This window comes from Apaloderma vittatum, unplaced genomic scaffold (genome assembly GCF_000703405.1).
Source record: "Apaloderma vittatum isolate BGI_N311 unplaced genomic scaffold, ASM70340v1 scaffold7358, whole genome shotgun sequence".
Taxonomy (NCBI): Eukaryota; Metazoa; Chordata; class Aves; order Trogoniformes; family Trogonidae; genus Apaloderma; species Apaloderma vittatum.
This window is the reverse complement of record NW_009728978.1, coordinates 68,905-82,508: the sequence shown is the minus strand read 5'-3', so window position 1 is coordinate 82,508 and position 13,604 is coordinate 68,905. Positions and strand designations below refer to the sequence as shown.

At 41.0% G+C, this 13,604-nt stretch overlaps 1 protein-coding gene across 1 annotated transcript; it reads left to right on the top strand.

The window, feature by feature from the left end:
- Positions 1 to 267: 267 nt before the first annotated feature.
- Positions 268 to 10,306, top strand: TLDC1 (TBC/LysM-associated domain containing 1). The gene is made up of 7 exons (XM_009874268.1): positions 268 to 438; positions 4,084 to 4,314; positions 4,997 to 5,141; positions 5,782 to 6,222; positions 7,461 to 7,579; positions 8,735 to 8,914; positions 10,166 to 10,306. Exons 1-7 carry the CDS (start codon positions 271 to 273, stop codon positions 10,298 to 10,300), a joined length of 1,419 nt encoding a protein of 472 aa, XP_009872570.1. The 5' UTR covers positions 268 to 270; the 3' UTR covers positions 10,301 to 10,306.
- Positions 10,307 to 13,604: the final 3,298 nt, after the last annotated feature.

Genomic DNA, 13,604 nt, shown 5'->3' with positions numbered 1-13,604 from the left:
GTGGTCTTAGCAAAGAGCTGACAGATTGTAATTTTTTTAGGCATGGTTACTGTTCAGGGGTGTTCTTCAAGTTCATTGAATCTCAGAGACTACAGACACTGAATGGTGGTTTTAATAACAGCTTTCCAGAAGATTTGTAATTTGCTTCTCTTGTAAAACTTGCACTGGTATGTTGGTCTCTTTTATATGTTTTTTTCATGGCCATCATGATACCGTTCTGTGTTTAATGGTTGTTTTTTTTTTCCTTTTTCCTTGCTTCAGGTTGAAAAGATGGGAAATGCAGAAAGCAATGCCTATCGTAATCACCTTTCCAGATTTCTTCCTGAGGAGCAGACTGATATTGATGGAGTATTTGATACTTTATCAGGATCAAGTGGCTCATCTGGGGCAAAAAATGGTAAAGCTACAAAGAAAACTGTGACTCTGGCAGCACTACAGGCAAGACAATCTCTTATTCCTGGTATTTCTGGGGTGTAGTGCATGGAATATATTTCCAGAAAGAAACTAAAGACATGGCAATAGTTATTTTTTAAGGATTGCTCATCACAATTTAATACTCAATGTTTTGGGGCAGGATGGATATTTAACTTTTTCTTAAAGTTTAACATGAGTAGTGACTTTTGGGTTTATATTTATCTCTAAAATTGCACTCTTGGGTAATTTGCAGCTTTCCTGATTCTGAAATGAATTGGGACGTATGAAAATATTTTTACAGAAACCTGAAAAATGGAAAGAATGTTCTTCCGCATGGAGTCTGTAATGTGTGATTATTTACAGATGTTCCTGAGAAGCTGCCACAAAGTCAGTTTGTGTTTGCTTATATCTTTCTGCCTTAATTGCATCACTGTTTCTAATCTTTTCACTTGCTTTAAAAGGAAAGAATTCAATTTTCCTTGATTAAGCTGTGGCTCCCTGTTTTAGCTAATTTTAGCTAATTAACATATGTTATGCTTTCTGATTAACTTTGCATTCATTTTCTAATCAAGAAAGAAGAGGAAAATGGTTCCTTGCAGTATTTGATAACTTCAGTTAGGCAGGAACCAAGTGGCCAAATGAACGTAGAATTAAAAGTACATTTTTGTGTATGTTACACATAGTTTATAGTGTCAAAACTTGATGGGAGCAGCAGGTTATTTTAAGGTATTTAGCAGTGCATCTGCACACGGAGCAGCTGTAGTCTTCCTCCAGCCTGGCGTTTTATGAGCTGTCACCAGTTTGGAAACTGCCTAGCTTTTCAGCCTGTACTGGGTTTGCCTGGCCAGGTTTTGGTAGCGAGGAGCTGGGGGGGTACGATTACAGGGGAGGCTTCTGTGAGAAGCTGCTAGAAGCTTTTCCTGTATCTGATAGAGCCAACGTCAGCCAGTTCCGAGAGGGCCCTGCTGCTGGCCGAGGCCAAGTCCATCAGTGATGGTGTTAGTGTCTCTGGGATAACGCAGTCAAGGAGAGGGAGGGGAAAAACCCTGGGCAATTACAGTCGAAGAGAGGAGTGAGAAGATGTGAGAAAAACAACTTGGCAGACACCAAGGTTGATGAAGAAGGAGAGGGAGGAGATGCTCCAGGCACCAGAGCAGAGACTCCCCTGCAGCCTGTGGTGAAGACCATGGTGGGACTGGCTGCAGCCCATGGAGGTTAATGGTAGAGCAGTTCTCCACCTGTAGCCTGTGGAGGACCCCACAATGGAGCAGGCGGATGCCTGAAGGAGGCTGTGACCCTGTGGGAAGCCTGCGCTGCAGCAGGCTCCTGGCAGGACCTGTGGACCCGTGGAGAGAGGAGCCGACGCTGGAGCAGGTTTGCTGGCAGGATTTGTGACCCTGCGGTGCAGCAGTCTGTTCCTGCACCCCCTGCAAAGGATGCTCACTGAAGTCTTCATGAAGAGCTGCAGCCTGTTGGAAAGCCTTGTAGAGGAGGGGCTCCTGTGGGAGTGACCCCACACTGGAGCAAGGGAAGAGTGTGAGGAGTCTTCCCCCTTGAGTGAGGAAAAGTCTGATGAGCTGACTGCAGCCCCCATTCCCCATGCACTGCTCTGGGGAGCAGGTGGAGAAAATCGGGAGTGGAGTTGAGCCCAGGAAGAAGGAAGGAGTGGGGGCAAGGTGTTTTTTTTAAGATTTGGTTTTAGTTCTTAATATCTTATTCTGATCTGGCTGGTAATAAATTAATTTTCCTCAAATCGAGTCTGTTTTGCCCATGATGGTACTTGGTGAATGAGCTCTCCCTGTCCTTATCTTGACCCAAGATTTAAAGTCATTTGAAAGACTGCATGTAGGTGCCTGATTCCTTGGTGCAGGGACTATTGCAGTGGCATGCCTGCCTTGTAGGTATCTGTGCTAGGTTGGTAAGTGACGGATTCGATCTAGCAGCAGTCTGTTAATATTGATGAGACCCCAAGCGTGACCCCCATGTACTTTGCCTCGGCTCAGTGCTCTATTAGAAGGAAACTATGGGGCTTCTGGACCAGAGCAGGCTGTACTGCATGGCTTGGAAAGCAGGTAGAGCAGGTACCTCTAGATACTTTCTTGAAGCCATTTAAGACAAGGATTCTAAACTGTCAGAGGTGTTTGTTAGATGTTTATTAAAGATTCCAGCTCGGTTCCCTTGGTCTAGTCGAGAGGTGGCGTCCCTGCCCACAGCAGGGAGGTTGGACTAGATGATCTCTAAGGTCCCTTCCAGGCCATGCCATTCTATGATTCTGTGATTCCCTTTTTACAGTCCTAATTTCTCCCACCGCACTGGAATAGCTATAAGCATAACAAAACAGTGCAACAAAGTCAGTGGTGGGTGGCAAAGGGCAGAGAGTAGGTAGGTAATACTCCAGGGTGAAGTAAAAACCCCTTGAGTATAGTGGTTTTAATTGTGTTTTGTGCTGCTTGTCTCACTTCAGGCTCACGTAGCACTTTCAGAAAGCCTTTTAAAGACAGCTGTACCCCCTGTGACCACCCCCCTCCGGTACAGAATTCTGCCCTCTGATGTGGAACACTGTGGCTGCTAATTCTGCTTCTGCTGAAATCAATGGGAGCTTTACCGCTGACGTCAGCCAGAGCAGGGTAGCACTTGGCTTATTGGATCTCACCCTACGTGCACAGCAACAGCCATCAGCATCAAATAGGAATGGCCCTGGTGCCTTCGACAGGAGTGGTATGGAGCCGGCAGTGGGGTGGTAATAGCAGCTCCACCGAATCGAGCTGGAGTGCTGCGCTTTGACGCGGGTGGAGCTCGCCTGATTTCGGTGTAGTCCCCATGGGGCTACGCCTCTCGTATATAAAAGTCAGGCCAGGCATTCAGCGTGTTTCGTGCTCCATGTAATCATGTCATACTGCATGGATGTATTTTAGATGATTTATTTTAAACTGTGTAATTATCTTGAACACCGTGAAAGTTTCTTGAATCCAGATTGAGTGCTGTGAGGAACGATCACACATAGCAGTTAGACGCCAGTTCAAAGGGCCAGTCATGCAGCTTCGATGATTACGTTTTGATTTGGCTGTCTTGACGTCAGGGATGCCTTATAAAAATCAAGTGGTCTCTGTTTTATTCCGTGCTTGAATTAGATGTTGCTATGCAGAGAGAAACTAATCAGAATTGTTCCTACATATGCGTGCAGGGTGAAACCCATTGCCTGCGTTGTCTTGAGGCCAAAACTGAGATATGGGAAAACTTTACTTTCTATTTAACTGTCTGTGAGCTCCACTATCAAAAGTAGAGTTAAATATTGCACAATTTTAAATATTGGGCTGCCAGAGTTGTAAAACTTTACAACAGAGTTATCATATAGAAATCTTTTGCTAATATCCTGTTAACACTTTACAGTATTGTTTCTTTTGAAGTAATTTTTTTTAAAAGGCATTTATAGAAAAACAGTATCAACTTAAATATCTAAACAGTACTGGAAAGGAGATACTATAAGAACAGATTTTTTTTTTTTTTCCTCCTGGAAAACCAGTCCTTGGACAAAAGTTTGCTGCTGATAGTAGATACTTGGTATTGAATTCCTTCATTCATAGGGTTATATCTCCACACAGATTAGCTGGAATGTATCATTTATTATTCATTTGTAAAATATAGTCTTTGCTATTTTTGTCATTGTAGGCATATATGCGGGAGCCATTACCAGAGCAAATGACTGGTCGGTTATACAACGGAATGAGAAGTATTGACCTGACTGGGAAATCATCTGGGCTGAGTGAGCAGATTGCTAAGGAGCAGTTTGTAATTTTTATGTCAAACGTCCTAAAAGGGAATGCAGATGAGAAGATTTCCATAATAATGAGAATGATCTCCAAGGCAGAAGGGCCTGTGAAGGGCAAACAAATCCAAGAGGTAAACGAGCAGTTAAATGCGTGTTGAGGGGACAGTGAAAGAGCAGAAAGAGCAAAAAATTCAGAATAGGGATTCCTGACTTGAGCATTTTTTTAATTTCTTTACCACCACTCACTTGTTGATCTGGGGCAAACAGCGTAAGCAAAACAGGTTATATATGGGGTGACCGTTTCAGCTGTGAGCTTTTCCATGCTGACTCCTGTATTTTGGGAACCAGGATCTGGATTTTGCAGTGTCTGGTGGTTCACAGGTCACTCTGAAGGGTGCAGAGAGTGACTATATTTAAGAGCTAGCAATGGTTATGGTGTGGCTGGTGCTTCTGGAAAACAGAGCAAAATGCTTTCTAGAGCTTTAGTTGCAGGATAGATGAGCGAATCAAGGTGGAAGAGTAGGATCTCACAAGGCAGTAATTCACTAGCAGCTCCTACCACTGCAAAATTTGGACCTCCCCTCCCTCTTTCGTTTTATATTTGTGAAGTAACACAAAATGACTTGGAAAAGGATACTTTTCAAGACTTAAGATGCTGAAATAGCATTTATGTATTTCTGACTTATCATGAGAAGACATGTTTCTGCCATTGGGATTGCAGCATCAGTATTACTTTATTTTCAGAAAGTCCACTGAAGCTCTTGGCACTTTTGTTTAAGAAATGCCCAAATGGTGATATTTTAACCTTTTCAGTTCACAGAGGATCTGATCGCATCTGTAGTCCATGTACTGAGCTACAGGAAGGAACTGAAAGGTTGGAATTTGGAGAATACTAGGGATTCTGCAAGTGGAGTAAAGGCTCTGGCTTCTCAGCTGCTATCAGAATTGAAGCTTGCAGGTAAGCAGCACTGATGTCATATGTCCCAGAATGGCCCAGAGCTCGTGTAATCACTGATCTCACAAGAATATTTCTCTTCAGTTCACATATTTGAATTTCAGTGGTGAGACCAGTATTTCAAACCTAGCGCTTTTCAAATGAGTTGGCACTTTTATTTATTTTCCCTTACCATCTTTCTCCCCTAAATTCAGGAGAGCTTTGATTTGAAGTCCTAGTTTAAGCGGACACGCAAAACTGTTTGTCATGGCACATGTCTGTTTTACAAATACCCAGCTTGCAGGTGGTGGTCGTTTAGCTGCATGCGCATGTATTTTTAACCGCACATCCTTTTACAAAGCGTCGATTTATCTTGGCACTGTTGTAATAATAGATTTTGCTGTCTTGCAAAGAACACGTCACAAGCTGTAATGAGGATTCTATATTTCATAATCATGACAGCCCAACCAATGGATGTCAAAGGCAAACGGTTCTCGGTTCTGTGCATGCATCTGCTGAATATAGTTGACACTTCATTGTTGGTGGCTCCTTTCATGTGTTGTTTCATATCCAGTAAAATAATGGAATATTGTGTTTACACTGAAAACTGGTTATTTTCCACATTGGGAGACTTAATACTGTTCCTATGTGTCTTATTATTTAGATGGGACAAAACCTGTGGGTCCTCAGCTCATGGAGGCAAATTTTGGTCCAAGTGTCATTGAGGACTGGGTGTACCGAGTTCCACAGATCTCAATTTTCCTCAATGTTGTTATCAGGCAAGGTCTCCATGTCCTGCATTCTCTCCCAGACCAAAGCAAAGACATACTCAACCTGGTTCCAAGCTGCAAGGGCATCAAAGGAAGAGGACTTGCCAGTCTTTTTGACATCCCATCCATCATATACATCAACTCCCATCTGCCTGCAGAGCTACAGCACAAGTGGCAACTTTTATTTTCTTCTAGGATTCACGGAGAAAGCTTTTCCCAGTTGTGTGCTCATATAGTGAAGAAAGGTCCTTGCATAGTAATCTTAAAGGACTTAGATGGTTATATCTTTGGAGGGTTTGCATCTCACTCCTGGGAGGTGAAGCCACAGTTTCAAGGTAAAACTCCTTTTTTTTTTTAATTAACTCATGGCTCTAGTAAACGTTGCCTGTTCTGTACAGGTGCAAGATTCCTATCTACTTAATAGATACTGTCATTTTACTTTCATGACAAACAATATTTCTTATACTTCCAAGTGTATTTTCCTGTGGCGAAACCTCCCAATTTTTGAAAAAATATAAAATACAAAATCATGCTCAGTTATTCTTGCTTTGTGCCCAGTCAGGCATATTACTGATTAATGTTTACAGTTTGTCATTTCATAAGAGTTTTAAAATTGCAGGACATCTTGACCGTGGAACAAGTTTTCTTTTCAGTGAAATCTGTCAAACCCTGTAGCTGCCTAGGTTGAAAATAAAAGAAATACAGTGTAGACGATGAATTAGTATTTCAGTAAGATGTCCAGCAGATGGCAATCTGCCATCTCAGAATAGCTGAGCCAAACGTCAGGTTAAGCCTCCTGTTGCTGTTTGGGCACCGTCTTCGTTTCCCTTTTGAAATCCAGCAGCAAAAGAGGCCTTTGGGCACGCTAAACTTTTTTGGTTCCTTGAAACCTCTGGGGGAAAGAGAGAGTTTTCAAAACTTGTCGGAAAGAACTTTTGGGATAGCTTTCGGGAAAAAGATGATGAACTCTGGATAATCTGAACTGCTGGGAATCCTCGCTTTTGATATGGTAAAGACTCAATTCCTATACATAATTAGTGTTTGATAATTACCACTACAGCCAGTTAATATAACATCATGTTACACTGATTACACACCACTTACCTTGTATTTTATCCTGATAGAATAGTGCATGTAGTATAGCAGATAATAACATCATAGGCCCCTCTGAATACTAAACTGGGCATAATGAAAATTGCACTCTAAATCATCGACCCTAAACTGGGCTGTGTGTCGATACGGTCAGCACTGAGGATGTCTGCACTCCTGTCCCTTTGGACAGGTCTAGCAGTTGCAGGTGCACCCTTACGCAGTCGTGAGCTGTGCTAGTCATGCCTCTGGCTCTGCCCTTGGTCACAGCCGTGTAATCCCATTGATTTCCGTGACCCTGCACAGAGTTAACCGAGAGCAAACAATAGGTCTTGATCTTGACAAGAGATGGGTATTGGCTTTCTGAGATTGCAGATGCTGTCTTTGATTTATTCAGTTGCAATTCAATATTGTTTCCTGTCCTGTTTGTAGGTAAGTTATTGCTTGGCCAGTTGTCTGACCTCAGATGCTTTTCTGTTTGCAGGGGACAACAGATGCTTTCTGTTTTCTGTTTTCCCTTCCCTTGCTGTATACACGTACACAGGGTATAATGACCACTACATGTATTTGAACCATTACCAGCAAACCATGCCAAATGGACTTGTAAGTATTAAGAAGAGACAATTTGGAAATTAGATTCGTGGCTAGTGTTTGGAAGTGTTTTGGGTTTTTTGCTTCTGTTACTGTGAGCAGATTTATTTTACTTGCTGTTCTCTGAGAAGTTTCCATCCTTCCCCTGTGATATTTGTGCCACGCTTTCAGTAGAAGGATTTTTATTTCTTTTTTTTGCATTAAAGGATCAATGCGAAATGTGAACTGTGGATACCAACAGAGAACCCTTTTACAGTACTGATCGTCTATGCTGCTTTTAGTTGATATGTTTACTGAAGTACTGAATCAACTGAGATGGAATTTATTTAGGTCTGACCCAAGTACGTGGGCTTCACGTACGTTAGATTTATGGAGGTTTTGGGAAGAAATCCTCTTGTAAGTTTGGTTATCGCAGAAGCCCTTCTAGCAGTCCACTCTGTTGTCTGGAAGAATTGCCTGCCTTTGGGCAGCACAAGGTAGCCAAGCTACGTAACTGAGGATCCTTCCACAGGCTGCTCTCACTGCTACACTAACTGCTTTTTAAAGTATGGAAGGCTGAGAAAACCCAACAGAATTAGACTTACAAGAGTTGCATGTAGGCTGTTGTATAATTACAGTGGCAAAAGCTCCTTTTACTCAAGTCCATGAATGAGCTCTTCAGATGCAGAGGATTTTCTGCAGAGCTACAATGTGCTGCCTGTTTTGAAAAGAGCCAAACAGTTTTGTGGCATTATGTGGATTTGCAGCAGTCTGGAGTACAGTTGCTCTAAAGACAGCAAAGAACATCAAATTACATTCTTTGTTTCTGAAAATCCTTTTCTAAATGGAAAAGAGGCAGAAAAACTGAGCACTTCACACCATTTAATTAAAGTAGAGCTGTTGGTCAATAAACAAAAGCCAGCAAGCTGCGTTTCTGGCACAAGATGCACCTTGAAGTGCTTGCAGATACCGATACTCTGTAAAGGGTAGAGGGAGGGCAGTTATTACTCAGGTAAATTCTTCAGGAGTGGGTACAGAAGCCCAGGTTCACTGAGAATTCCCTTTTTCACCCACCCGTAGAAGTGTGGCACAAAGACTGAAAGTACCAACTCACGCTCCAGGTTTCATAACTTGCCCGGTCTGTTTGACGCGTGCAGCAAGTTTTAAATGTGCTCCTTTGCTTCACAGGGAATGGGTGGACAACACGGGTACTTTGGACTCTGGATAGACAGTGACTATGGGAAGGGACACAGTAAAGCAAAACCTCGATGTACCACCTACAACAGCCCCCAGCTGTCCGCAAAAGAGGATTTTACCCTGGATGTCGTGGAAGTTTGGGCAGTGGGAGACCTCCCTGAAAGCACAGGGGTAGGTGAAATCATGTCCTGATTGGAACGAAAGACATAAGTACAAAACTTAACGAGTTTTCTGAGTAAACACTGTCTCTCTGTTATAATTAATAATGTTTTCTTAAACTGGCCCTGGAGTGCCAAGTATTTTGTAGCAAGCGTATGGCAAAACATTAGAATTATTGAGGGTGCCAACACAAAAGAATATCAGTCGTGGAAGTTTGGGCAGTGGGAGACCTCCCTGAAAGCACAGGGGGAGGTGAAATCATGTCCTGATTGGAACGAAAGACATAAGTACAAAACTTAACGAGTTTTCTGAGTAAACACTGTCTCTCTGTTATAATGAATAATGTTTTCTTAAAGTGGCCCTGGGGTGCCAAGTATTTTGTAGCAAGCATATAGCAAAACAGGAGTAGAATTATTGAGGGTGCCAACACAATAGAATATCAGGAGCCGTGAGGTGATACAGGCTGAAGAGCTGTACTTTATCCTGAGTTTTGAAAGGCCTTTCTGCTATTGAGGAATGGTCTCCAGGAGGAACCTCCTTGGAGGGATTTGGTAAAACCTGGTTGTGTTAAACAGAAAGAAAGCACCAGGAGCTCACGAGTAAAGCCTAATCTATAGTTCAGGAAGAGAACCCAAAATATTTATCAGTAACTTTAAATTTACTGCTGTTTTACAGTGAATCTGTGTGAATAGATTTATGCTAGTCTTTCTGCACTTGGTTTATTTCTGGGAACAAGTAAGAGACCTCTTTCCAGTCTCCTCTGTCCCTGTAATATATTACCTTAATGAACTGTCTGGTCTGCACAGTTTGGTGGTGGTCTGTTGCGTTTGTTTTTAATTTTTGCTGCTTCTCATACCAAATTCATGTGCCCTTTCTGTATAGCGGACACATAACTCTAAATAGAAACAGAACAAATTGTTTACAAGAAATGTTGAATCGTACTTGAATCTCTTCTTTAAAAAGAAGTTCACATCTACACTTCAGACTGAGGTCAGGTTAACCAGGATGTTCTGGCTGGCTTGTAACCTGAATAAACTTGAAATAGCTCACTGCTACCTTAGGAAAAGTTCATGACTATTTTGTGTAACTGCAGCAATAAAAATCATTTGATGTATCCCAGTGAATCTTAAATGCCTTACTGCCTCCCTGTGACAAGCTTGCAAAGCAGATTACTTGTGGACTTGGGAGTACATCTGTTTCTTGTAGTCTGATAGTAATTCATAATGACATTTTAAATTGACAGTATTTTATTTTGTTTTGAAGAAGAAAGGTAAGAAGAGCATCCTGGATGTAGATCCTGAGGCTCAGGCCTTTTTAGAAATGGCGGGAAAAAGTCGTCAGAGCGAAGGGCTACGAGAACCCATTGAAGAAGATGAGGATGATGATGATGATAATTAAAAGAATCACAGTTACATGAAATACCTTTTTTTTTTTTTTCCTTCTGAATGTTAATATTCCTTGGACAGGATATTTTTCCTTGTTATTTTTTTTTCCTTACATTTACCTAATTATCTGGGACAAAGCGTAAGCCTGTTAATTATGCAATATTTAGGTCCAATACAATGTACTGCCTGAAAGGTTTTGTTTGGGGAGGACAGGAAAAATTAACAAAGTACTTAATCGTTAGACATCTCTAAGTTCTAGCTCCATATGAATTTGCTAGCATTCCTGATAAATCCTGTCTGCATACAGAATTAAAAGCAAAAGAAGTTGTTGACAGTACTACTTACTGGCTTGGAGAATTGATATGCATTTATATACACAGGCTGTGCAAGACACCGATTAAGGCTCTTTATACTTCAACTGCACACATTTATTTGTATGCAATGAAATTAGTCAGCAAAGCCTGCAAATTGTAATAATGTCTCACATCGGTGAATACAGGATAATTCATGTGAGTCCATATGAAGGATGCTATTAATTTGCACTGTTCCAGTTAGAGCATTAAATTTCAGTCAGATTTTGGGCAAGAGACTATATGGGCTGTAAGATATATGCAGAATGCTGAGTATACAGCATACAATGCCACATGACACTTTAGTGCATTTCATTTAAGATATTTCTGGAGAAATTTGCCTATTGCTTTTTCAACTTAGTGGAACAGAGCCAGTGGGAGCTGTTCAGCCATATTTATCCTGAGAATGGGCCATACCTCCAGCAGAAGTTCTCTAAGGAAGGTACCTTCTTTAGTAGCCTCACTTGAGACTGGAGTAAAAGATCAGGCTGTGAAAAGAATTAAGTAAGAATCATACACAGTTAATTGAGAATGGAAGCTGCAGATATTTTTAAAAAAATTAAAAAATCAGGGTTGTGTCTGTAGCATGTTCAAAGACTTCTGTACACTTCCACGTAATAAATTATTACTGTATTGTGGAAAAAAATGCCCACAATTTGAAATGTAACTAACGGGTTGGGGTTTTTGCTCCAATTTGTTGGCTGTTCACCAGTCAACATCACTTTTGTCAGGTCTCTTATACTCGGGGCTTTTTCTACTTGAATCCATTCACATCTATCAGTTATTATTTGTTTGACCTTCCTTCATAATTCTATGTGCAATTAACCTGTGAAAAGTAACCCTAATTTTTACCAGGGACTGTCATTTCTAACTCAGCAAATTGCGTTTGGTTATTAGTATGTATGATTCTCAGTCTTTCTGCTCCTTTGTCCTAGCATGAATTTGTCTTCTGTGCAACTTAGAGCAAAAAATGTGCTGTAACAGTCTATAAAATGACTGCGATTTCTGGTCAGGTGGCCTTCCTTCAAAATCTTTCCTCTCTTAATGTTTTCTTGTAGGCAGTCTTTTTTTTTTTGCCACTGGATGTTTTTCATAGAGAGCCAGATTTGAATATTCTGAATAATCTGTACTTGTGCCTTAACATAATCCCATTTTTAAAAACAATTGTTTAACAAACAATATTAAGTCAGCCTTGAAAGGAGAACATGAAGAAATCACTCCAGCCTAGAACTCAGCTGTGCATTTTGTATGCTACCTGAACTAATGATTGGGGCATGTAAGCTATTTGTTCCAGTACAGACTATGCTGTGAAAGGCCTGAGCTAATTTCCTTTTATCTTGTATTTGCTTAAACAAACCACATCATCTCCCAAGTCTGTAATGCATAGAAAAGAAAAATGTAAGCATTAAAGCAATTACATTGATATCTTTGTATAATTTTCTTCTTTGTATATTTTAATAAGAATTTTAAATGGTACAAAGTAGGGAGTGCTATACGGACAGCAGCTAAGGCCATGATGCTCTCTGTAAGCTTTTCTTTTAACATTCTCAAACTCCCACCAGAATTCTCAGGTTTTCTTCACTGAGCACTCACCAAGCATGCACATACTTTCAGTGGATGGCCTACAGGAATGAGACAGCTGAATTTCTGCAGCTACACATAAACCAAACCACTAGACTTTCTTTTCCTTCTGTTACAAGGCAGAGAGTTTTCTTTGAGGACTGGAACCATTTGGAAGGATTTTTAAAAGAATAGGGAGCAGACAACTTCACAGACTCTTATCTGGCGAAAATGAATTGTGCAAAGCTACTCTTCACCAAAGGTATTTCAGTGGCCAGGTTTTCTTTGATTTAAAATAACTGTCAGTATAACTGGCTCTTTCTAGGCTGGGAATCCAAAATGTAATCCTGTTTAAACATCATCTTGTGAAGAACAGCATAGCATTTTGACTCTGAAATTGTGTTTATTGACAGGTTTGTATTTAAGACTTCACTCTAAAGTGAATATGTTAAGCTCAGGGAAGAAAAGAACTGACACGATGGCACTTCTAGCAAATACATTAGTGAAGCATTATTTACAAGGACACTACTGTTCCAACCAGCAGATGGGATTATTCAGAATTGTTCCTTAAATGTAAAAGAGACTCAGCTTTTTCTCCGCCCCCCCCAAACCTATTGATTAAGCAATCTGTGCTTTGTGTTCATCCATCTAAAAATGTCCAGAGAGCGTTTGCCAGCCATGGGCTTAGCTATGAGCTAAACATCTCTCAGGCACTTTTATGTGGCTGTTGATCCAATGGCAAAGCTTAACATCTCTGCTACGTACATGAGTCATCTTTATTCTTGTGCCCCATTAAATCCATCCACTACTGAGCATCAGATGAGATCAGTCTTTCGCTTTGCTCCTGTTAGTCACGCAGGTACAAAACAATCACGGCATTGGTAGGCAAAAGCTGACAGCCAAGGACTGGTGCTGTAGCTCTCTACTCTGTGTTTGACATCTCCTCCCAGTTTCCTTGAGAGTCTGGCTCTCAAATCACAGCCAGATGTATGAGAATCTTGGAACACTATGGATAGACTATAGGAAAAGAAGTGCTAGTAAAGGCAGGTCTTTTCCATTCTTCTAATTTAATATAAAAGCACGGGTCTAAAGCAGGAGTCTCATTCAGATATTTGTCAGTACGTTTTAAAATGTAGATTTTTATTAATAAAAACCATTTTGATTTAAATAAATAAAATCTCAGTTTATGTGCATGTACAGGTGTGAAACTCGTGTTATTTTTGTCTGGGACTATCACAGCATTCTTAACATATAGATCAATGTTATAAAAATGTACCTGATCTTGGTTTAAAACAGGAGTTGCTCTGGAGGTTTCTGTCGACAGCTCAAACAGCTTTCGGTAGAGCGTGTAGAAGGAACAGGCTCTGGCGTAAGGACTGTTGATGCAGGTTCACTCGAGTATCTTCA